General features: G+C 35.7%; 1 protein-coding gene across 1 annotated transcript; it reads right to left on the minus strand.

Annotated features, from left to right (window-relative positions):
* Nucleotides 1–7640: 7640 nt before the first annotated feature.
* Nucleotides 7641–10136, minus strand: LOC140748338 (uncharacterized). The gene is made up of 3 exons (XM_073081180.1): nucleotides 9873–10136; nucleotides 8433–8671; nucleotides 7641–7972 (listed from the first exon to the last, which is right to left on the minus strand). The coding sequence occupies exons 1-3, from the start codon at nucleotides 10007–10009 to the stop codon at nucleotides 7665–7667; spliced, it is 684 nt and encodes a 227-aa protein (XP_072937281.1). The 5' UTR covers nucleotides 10010–10136; the 3' UTR covers nucleotides 7641–7664.
* Between the last annotated feature and the right edge of the window lie 284 nt (nucleotides 10137–10420).

Here is a 10420-nt window from a genome sequence, read left to right on the forward strand (position 1 = left end):
AACTGTTTTAAATTTTTTGTCAAGACTTTATACCATAACATTAACCGCCGTGATGACACTTTTCCGTTTACAAATTAAATGGGACATTCCATCAACTCTAAGGTAGAGTCGAGGGATAAAACGGGACACGTTTTCAAATTTTTAATCCACAGCCTCCGCCATCCATTTCGTGAATCGAACGCGTCATCAATTAAATTACTCGCTATTGTAATGTACAAAGCGTTCAAATAACGACCATATTTCATTATCAAATGAAAACAGTCTCTATCTCCGTGTATTTGGGTACATAGAGTCAATGCTTCGGGGAACCAAGGGAGAGTTGGTACAGTCCCCCAAATTTCTTCAGAAGGGTAGAGTCGTCTCATGGGAGTCGTATTCGATGCAAGTCTTGCATTTTGAACGGCTGTTTGTTTTCGTACAGGAATAACATTGGGGGTAAGTTTAAAGAATTTCAATGGTAATTGTTCACTAGAGATTGGGGTTACTAATTAATTGGAAGACGGAGTGGACGCTATTCAAATTAAATCAGCTGTTTAAGTGAGCTTAGGTAAGCCTAATGATATTAGAAGATCGAGGGATACTACGAAATAGCAGTGTAATTTGCATCGTCAGAAACGTAACGTTACCGTGACGTAGTCGCTATGTTGAGAAACATCCGTTTGTATCAAATTTTCATTTCTATAAGTACTCTTATTATTAAGTATCTTACTGCATATATAAAAGTAAGTTTTGATGGATCTGCACTTCATATACACTTGTTAAAATATTACATACTTGGGTTTATTTTTTAAGACTGAGGCGGCAGATACATTATCAAAGATCACAGTTCAAAACTTAAAAATACAGGGTTGAAAGCAATCATAACACGCAATAATATCAGCAATGTCTTTTCAAAAGCTTCTACATTAGCACAGAACTAAGAATCATCTTCAACACTTTCTTATAAACATAACCCATCAAGAACACTGACATAAGTAACAAAATCCCAAATCTATGATAACGAATAAAACGTTATTCTAGAGGATAAAAACTGTAATAACTTAGCACAAATGTATGCGATAAATCAGGTTTAATCCAAGGCCGTGACAACTGCCCAACTCCTGATCGATTCCTATCGAATGACCAAATTATACCGACCACTCTCTATCAATTCTCTCCACTCCGGATTATCTGGGCTTTACTGTTAGTTTACTTTAAACTAAGTGCTGATAAGTATTTTATTAATCCTCGGGGAGAACTTAGATAAAATTGGTAAGTTGTGAGCTGGGTTCGGGATGATATCGATTTAGTTTATACATATATCGGTGAGGATTGACCCTTAAAGCTAATGCTTATCGTATTATAAAATTAAAGTAGCAAATGAGCAGTTGATATGTGATAACAACCGCCCATGAACCTATAATACTCATAACTCCAAAAAGGGATTAGAGTTCTACCTAAGATTAGGTACGAATGCCTTGTTATATTTGAGTACTAAGTAGAAATTAATACATGTACAGACAGCAGTGATAGCCTAGTGGTTAAGAAACTCTGCCTCGGATCGAGGGGTCCGACGTTCAAATTCCAGGCACGCACCTCTGACTTTCAAAAATATGCTCGTGTTAGAAATTAATTATCATTAGCTTACATGGTGAAGGGAAACATCGTATGGAAACCTGAGAGATTTATAAAAAATGACTTACACATAACCACGTAGATATTTTCAAACCACCTATATGGTCTCCGATAAGGTTTAAAAAGTCACTGGTCAATACTTTATATAGGCCGCAAAAAGTAACATTTTATATTGAGTCCTCAGCACATCTGCGCTCATCAGATAGGCCTTTGACAGTGAGAAATCTGCAAGAAATCACCCCATAACTCGCACTGGACTCTTAAGGTCCCTTACGAATTGATTTTGTCCGATTTTTGCGCCCATATGTCACAGAGAGCTATAAACTTTGCAATATTTATTGAATATCAAATCAGCTTAAACATATGGTGGAGCGAGGGTTGAAAGGGATACATTATAGTTAGTTTATATTACATCTGAACTTATCGACTGATGAAAATATCTATTATGCATTAAATATATTCTACGGGAATTCATGTGTTGTGAGTGTGATAGATGTAATTATGTATCGTTTACACGTAAAACACAATTAGGTATATAATATTTTAATCATATTTATCACAATGACTAAAGATCTGAGAACCTTTTATTTAGTACACAGTATGGAGACAGCTTTCATGCTTAAGATCCATTTTCTCCATAGGCTTAAAATTATTATTTTATAAATAATGTTTTTATCCAACCGTATTATTTTTACATTTGCAGAAATTAATTAAAGCAAACCCGGGTTTTATCACAAACCGCAGTAAAAATCCGCAGCTGTAAGCCATAAGAAGTCGCATGTTACAATTGTAAGCCACAGTCGCAGCCACACTCGTAAGCCGCAGTCGCAAACAGCATACATAATCCGCAGCCATAAGCCGCAGTCGCAGGCCGCAGTCACCAAGTTCCTAACTCCATTAGACACGATCACGCCTCGGGCAAGGTACAACGATAAATTAAACGAAATTGTTGTGATCCTGAAAATTGTATGGAGTTTTGAGAATGATAAATGGCTGCCCGGGACGTTCCATTTTGATAATCTACGCTTCTCGCAATTAAGTTGTTAATTTTGGAGCGAAACAGTTCGAAAATGTTTTATATTTCCACCTGACTCCCAACTCTGTTAAGATAACTTTGGACGTACCTTTATTGGAATTGCCTGCTGTTAACATTATCGCGTAGTTATTACATTTTATAAAACCTTCCGCGTCTTAAATACATACATTATTATATACCAACATTATTTTAGTGGTACGACACATAAAGCTTTAGTGCCATTTATTTGCAAAATTCAAGAGCTTCGCCGTTAAAACAGTCCTACGATGTAGGTGCAAATTAATTTATTAATTCATATACACGGAACACAATAATTACCATGGCTACATACATGTACCTAAACGTACCCGAACACTAGAAGCGCCATAAATCCTTAATTTCCTACGCCACCGCACCTTACGCCAACATATCGCAAGACATTCAAAATTACCGAAACATGCGCGCCCAAGGTGGCTATTAAGGAATACAAGCGAACACATTCGAAATAGTCCGCCCTAACAGTATGCACAGAACTTCTTCATCGCACTCTGCATCCAAATTACCTCAGGGAATTTCCTGCTGGGGAGCGCCAAAGATCTAAGTTACTAGAAACGACACGATATGGCTTAAGTACTTTGAAAATTATTTGCAAAGCATTTAAGTTATATCAAGTCGGGTGGTAATTCAATATTTTTTCCACTATGTGGATTATATAGAAATATTCTAAGTTAATATATGTTATGTCGCTATGGCCATAGCGACATAACATAATTAGGTGCAACTTTCATAATGTAACAAATTTGATACGTACCTATAAAGGTAGTTTGACAAAAATATATTGTGTTAATTTCGTTGTGATATTAAAATATTTTTAGACATAACTTACAAATAAAATTACATACCGGAAAGTAACTTGTATAGTATAAAGAATATTGAGATACATAAGATAAAGGCATTTACAGCATTTTACAGAGGTAGGTACGTTTATTCCGTTTTGCGCCCTATCCAGTCCTCTATACATCTGTGTCGGGTCTAGAGCAAAAGGAACACAAAGACGCCGTCATGTAAACCTTGTATTATGTAATTTCGTTTCGTTTTGTTTCAAACGGAACAAATTCTCAGTATAGCCAATAGTTACAGAAGAAAATATTGTTGCCCTGGTCTAGTTTGAAGTGTTTACGGTAAATTTAACTCAGAAGAAAGTGTCTTACTGAGGATTAGTAAGCGACAACTATATTCTATAATACGTAATGCTATAATTCACTTTTTTGTATCATTGCTATAGATTATTCATAAAGATCGTAGTTATCGTACAGTTTGAGTTTCCTAAAAAAATCCTAAAAAAGAATTTACAATGGCACTCTTCTTGTGTTAGTGTGTTGCTGAATAATTAAATTACATTAAAACATAGATTAGTAAAGTTACTTCGCCGCCTTGAAATTGAATGAAGCCACAAATGGCTTATTTTAGTAAGTTCTTTTTTTGAATCCTTGACAAATAAAATCATTTTTAGAGAAAATTTACGAATAAATAACTAATTTACGTAATAATTACGTAATTTACATAATAAATAAATAATTATTTCAAATATTTTAGGGACATTTTAGCACGGAGTCGTGGCAAAACTTTTTTACGCAACTATTTCAATTCTCAAAACTGGGTACATTTTCTTGTTAGGCGTGAGTAATCTTTACTAATCTATGCATTAAAATCAATATAAGTACATTGTGTATACTGTTAGAGCATTTTAATTTTTGTCCACTTCTTTTTTCCAAACCATATTAGATGCTATCTTTACAATTCATCATCATTGCAGTTTGATACAAGTGTTCTAATCTACGAAGATTTTCAAACCAAATAGTTAATACATAATAACATAAAATATTTAGAAGAATAATTTTAGAAGTCTTTCGTCTATTCGTTCATTGTGAGGCAAATCCTCAAGACAGTATTTAACGCCTGTTTGATTTCATAGCAAGGAAACTTTTGTTGTATTGCTATGATAAAGTTTGCAGGCGTCTCTTACAATTAAAAAATACTTTGGTCGGAAAATGTTTCGAACTTTTTTGTCTCTTAAATTCCTTAATTAAACCCTTTTCCGTTTATCGTATTTTTGTCCTAACCCTTTCGATACTCGAGCCATTTAACTAAACGTATTAGGGAAGGGTGTCAGCTGATCAAGTGTAAATATCTAATGTTTTTATTTGCCATTCCGAGGGTCCATTTAAATGCGTCGTGTGCTATTAATTTTGTTCTAAATGAACCTTTTTTATTTTCTGGGGTATTTTTGTATTAGTCTTTTATGTGAGGTTGGGTGAAAGATGTTTTTGTTTAGGGTGTCGAAACTGTAGTCAAATTGTCATTTTATTAAATGAATGCTCAGTATAGGTACAGAATAAATGCTACATAATATAATGCTGTTGTGTTTAAGATGTCTTAAAAAAATATAAATAAGAAGCGCCTGTTTTATAAATTTCTATGAAAGACCACATTATTTTTAAAAAAATTACTAATCCCTTACCCAGTAACATAAATTTTTCTTAGTAGGTACTTTCACATCTACATAAATGAGCTCTTGTGAGCTTACACAAATAACACATTTTTATCTCATAAAACTATATTTTCACGATGTCTCTTTCAATACAAGAACGCCTAAGTACCTACTACTTTGTAATTTATTTCGACAAATGACCATTGAAATTGAAAGTTTCATTCAACATTGATAAGTTTATACACATAGTTTAAGTTAGTATCCATGAATAAAGCTCTACAGTGACACATAATATGAGTCACCTGTGACATATTATGATTACTTAACACTACCCAGGGGTTGTTGAACCCCACACCATAAATTTAATATTCCCAAGTCTGCTATTCGAGGAAAAACATAAAACGATTACTTACGTCTTTGTTCAGTTTTAGTGATCCGTAGTTACTTTAATTGCAAAATATAGATTTTTTGCAACATTAAATGTTTTAACTGATGTATAATTATAGTTATTTCTAAGCACAGAGGTGGAATATGCAGATCGTGAAGATGACTCACTTATGTTAAGAGACTCAAAAGCCCAGCAGTGAGACGTAAAATCTCCCTTACTACATCTTTCAACCCATAACACAGAAGTGTTAGGTATTGCTTATCAGGCCGGAATATGTGTAGCAGTGGTGCCGTCGGGGTCACACCACAGAAGGTTCTACCACCTCTAAAACTAAAACAGAAAAAACCTACAATCTGTTGACTTTTATCTATTCAAACTAAAAATTGCAGATCATCTATACATAAAATACACTGAACACTGATACAGTAGCCCGACTCACACTTGTCATTTATTTTACACCTGCAGTCTGCACCCTACACCTTCCAGACAACCTATTCTAACTTTAAAAGCAGTAACTAACACGAAGTACTTTACAAAATAAAACGCATGCAATTACTTAAAGTCTTTGAGGTGAATGCAAATATTAAAAAGAGCCAGTACCCACTCCCTTGAGAGAGGGTGGCAAAATTATATCGTATAAAGTTGGACAAAGCAGGGGTATGCTTTAGGCAGAATATTCTTTCATGTTTTGGCGCTGATATACGAAAAAGATGTAGTAATACAGAATACACTTCTTTTCTGGAATGGAGATCTTGTATGTAAACAAGCGACATTATGCGAAGGTCACCAGCGACCGCCGACGACAGTCGTCAGTGAGGGCTGTCGTCCGTGTATAAGCATATGTTACTTTCCTGAATGGTGATAGCTTAGTTCGAACCCTGGGCACCATTGATTTTTCAAACTTGTGTACGTATTAGAAATTAATTATCGCTTGCTAATGACAACGAAATCATAGAATTACCCCAGATATATTTAGAGAGGTCAGTCATAAATACGTTATTATCCCTGAGTTCTAAGTTTCTCCTGTCTCTTATAAGTAAGTGTATCCTTTGCGACAACACCAGAACACAGCAGCGTTTGACACTTTTGTTATATGGCAAAAATAGATACTATTGTCTCCGGAATTTAATCACAAAATATTTTATCAACTGTAGTTTTTAATTAACAAATAATTGTAAATCCCAAATACATTCACTGTTTAATTTCCCACCACAATTTATAGGCGTCAATTTTCCGCGCAATATGCCACGATTCGCTACTAATTTAAAAGTTTTTCCATGTTTTGGACGGACCATTACGCGCGCTCGCCAAGTGAGCTAATGTTTAGATTTATCGCCTCGCCTGTGCATTTTTACATTAACTTTTATATACATCATATTTATGTCAGAGTCATAGATAAGTATAGATATCTCACCGTCTTGTAATTGAAGGAAGCCATTAATTGACTTAAACGGCTGACAGACTTGTCAGCCGTTTAAGGTTGTCATGGTGTAATTTACGCGGAACAATCCCGACATGCGCAGTTAGGTTAGACATGAAATCGATGAAAAAGAAAATAGTTTCATTCGTAAATGATCTAAAAATTTCATTTTTTTAATATTTTTCAAACACAAAAATAGATGATAGTGACAATTTCATTTGTCAAAACTGGTTACATTTTCTTGTTAGGAGTGAGTAATCTTTATTAATCTATGGTCAGAGTACCAATATCACTAGGAAGAAGATAAGGAATTTGAGCTCGTATGGCAATACGTTAAGAGATTCGTGTTTCTGAATGCTCGTACCCTTTTGAATTTGAAATGAGTTAGTGTAGGTAATAAGATTCGATTGTATGACCATAAAACCGTTGTTTTAAAATCTAGAATGACTATAGCGTAGTCCCTAACAAATATTTTGGCCCAATATTACGTCAAAATTTCCGATAGCTCTTATTAAGTGGCTGGGTAACTAAGCCCTAAATTTAACGTCCGTTATCAATCTATCTAATGTTTTGCCTTCTAAAGATCGATATTTGAAAATTTCTTCATAGTATTTATACATTGTCGAATTTAGGTCTTTAGTAGGTAAAATTTGGATCGATTGAATATTAATAATTGACATAAGGAACTTGCGTGAAATAAAAATTGTTAAAATACTAAACTAAAATATATTACCAATCAAACAGCTTGTATAAACCCTAGTTTCTTGTAAAATATCAGCTCCCACCGCTTCAGCTTCGCGATCGGAGCATCGGTATCCACCTTCCTACTCCTCTTGTACTTCCTGAAGAAGTTGGCGTCTATCTTGACTCTTTTATCGCAGCTGCCTCTGGTTAGCGGAGCCGCTTCAGCCTCGCTCTGATGAGACCTCGGGTAGAACAACCATCGCTTCGATCCGAGGCCATCGCTTTTGAGTATTTCCTGTATTCGGTCCTGTCGCTTTTTTGTTGCTAAATACTTCGTCGTGCTCTTTCTGTGTTTACTCGCTGGGAAGCAGATATAAAATTAAAAGAATTAAACCAACTGAAACGAGACTTCTATTTTGTTTACCTACCGTTGTCTTTTAAAATAATTATAAACGTGAAATTATATATAAAGTTAACGTAAAATATATATCAAACTTGGTTTAAATATAATCTGACTTTTTACAACAGTAGGCAACTTAATTACGAATAATCTCCTGTTAAGTATTTAGCAGTCCCTGGGAGGACAATGAAAGTAGAAGGCCTAAATGAAGTTGATTACTGATACGGTTAAGGGCTATGATAAAATTTCTCAATTAGCCTACCACAACCTTCAAGCTAGAAATTAGCAGCTTCGCACAACTATTCAAGATGGTGGTCTACGCATAAAGAGTTTGACTACATTGTAAAACTTTCTAACAATTATATGTCGAATCGTAGTCGAGTCATAATTACTTTACTTTGCAAATAAAATCATAATCACGTGTCAAATAAAGCACTCTGAAGGCATCCAAGAAGCTCGGCTCTCTCAAGTTCAGTTCTCGGCGACGACTGCTAGAGCGGCTGCGACTGCGGGTACGACTGCGACTGCGACTTCGCGTTCCAGTTCGCGACCGACTCGAATGCGAACGTGATCTCCCACTGCGCTTCGAACTTCGGCTTCTAGAACGCGACCGTTTGGAGTCGCGTTGCTTCGATTTCCGTTGGTTGGAGCGACTACGTCTGTGAAATATATTTTAGTATGTTAAATGTTCCTGGGACTTGTTCTAGTTCGCGAGCGGTTTAAGTGCGACCGCGACCTGCCACTGCGCTTAGAAGTTGGAACTTCGGATTCTCGAACGCGACCGTTTGTAATCGCGTTGATTTGATTTGCGTTGGTCGGAGCGACTACGTCTATGAAATATGTTCTAATAATTTAAATGTTCCTGCGACTTCACATTCGAGTTCGCGACCGGCTCGAGTGCGAACAATGCAGCAGGATTACCTAGTATCACTATCAATATCATTGGCTCATGAGCTACTCCTATTATGAAAAAGGACATGTTGCAAAATCGTTTCTATATGATACTTACGCAATAAAGGGAAAACGTCACGAGGAAAGCTGTTTATCAAAGAAAGTACGTTCAGTAGCTACTTCCGAATGTTCTCACAACAAAGAAATGTACATTATACTTCATTTCAATACCATGCTCTTACGATTAAGGAAAATTTCGTGCGAAAACCTGCATATTCTGCGAAGGCATTAGACATGTGTATTACGGATACTATTTTTGGAAATACAGAAATAAAAGCATAAATCTCCTTATAAAATAGCGTCAGCTACTAAAATAATGATTTAGTATATGTATTTATTTGCAGAGAAAATATCTGCCAAATTATTTTAATTGAAATCGTTTTAGATGGTTGTGTGACCAAATGCCAACTACCTATAACACTTCTTTTAATTTTACGTCAATTTCATGCAATAATATTAGGCGACCTAACTTGACCCTACACATAGCGTAGTCACCATGTCTTTAATTCCGGGGTTCATCAAGGACAACCTAATACTGATGACAGATAGATACGTCGCTAGGTTAATAGTATTAGAGATTAATATGGAACGCTGCAAAAAGAGAATATGTGCTGTTATGACAGAAGACATTAAGGCTACACCGTTGCAAGTCAGGAGTGTGGCGGTCGTACCACTGTAGTAGAACTCTAAGGAGTCCTATGACAATTTACCATTATTTTTGTACTGTTTTTATCGATTAAAGTATGTATCGATCGATATACACACGCCACGCAAATCCATCCTATCCCGTAGCTTCTAGAACAGCGAGAGGGGAACTAAGCCCCGCTTCCACCATGTCGCAGTCTGCGGCGTGCACATATGAAACAACAGAATCTTCATTTTACTCCACATACACTACAAGTTTCCTACCTTTTAGGCTCTCGATCATCATTCAAAGGCCCCATGCCGTAGTACTCCCCGAAGCCGTCCCCCCGATCGGGGTACACTCCGTCCGGGGGGCGCATCGGGGAGAACGGCGGGGGGTACCCGTAGCCATAACTCTCCATAACCTACCACATTAATAGGAAAATACACTGAAATATTTTTGTTGCTTTTAGATTTTTGAGTAATTGAGTGACGTTTCATTTGACGGTTGCCACTGTCGAATTTAGTTTTTATGTAAGTGGCTTTTAATTTGAAACGAGCAATGTTATTCGGGTTTTTCTTAATTTGTCTCTGTAGGATATTAAAGGTTTTTAACCTCGAACTGGTAATTGGAAAAAATAATAAATAAAATTTAGTTGTAATTTCAATCGATTTGTTTTAAAATAACCATTAAAAACCCCTCAATTATCCCTATTCGTATTCTCTGCTATGTAAAACTAAGTAAGCAATGGTTATTAAATACTATTTAGTTCTTTTTTTACAAATAGTAGGTGTTTTTGTCAATAATATTATACTTTATTCATAAAGGCTCC

The sequence above is a fragment of the Epargyreus clarus genome, unplaced genomic scaffold, assembly GCF_041222505.1.
Source record: "Epargyreus clarus isolate Ecla_fem2 unplaced genomic scaffold, WU_Ecla_fem_2.2 ptg000015l, whole genome shotgun sequence".
Lineage (NCBI taxonomy): Eukaryota > Metazoa > Arthropoda > Insecta > Lepidoptera > Hesperiidae > Epargyreus > Epargyreus clarus.

Excerpts from the sequence above, each read along its gene's own strand:
- LOC140748338 (XM_073081180.1), bottom strand. The coding sequence starts at position 10,009 with ATGGAGAGTTATGGCTACGGGTACCCCCCGCCGTTCTCCCCGATGCGC. Across the intron at positions 8,672-9,872 it reads GATGATCGAGAGCCTAAAAG|ACGTAGTCGCTCCAACCAAC; the intron begins GTAGGAAACTTG and ends TATATTTCACAG. Across the intron at positions 7,973-8,432 it reads CAGAGTGCTTTATTTGACAC|CGAGTAAACACAGAAAGAGC; the intron begins GTGATTATGATT and ends TCTGCTTCCCAG.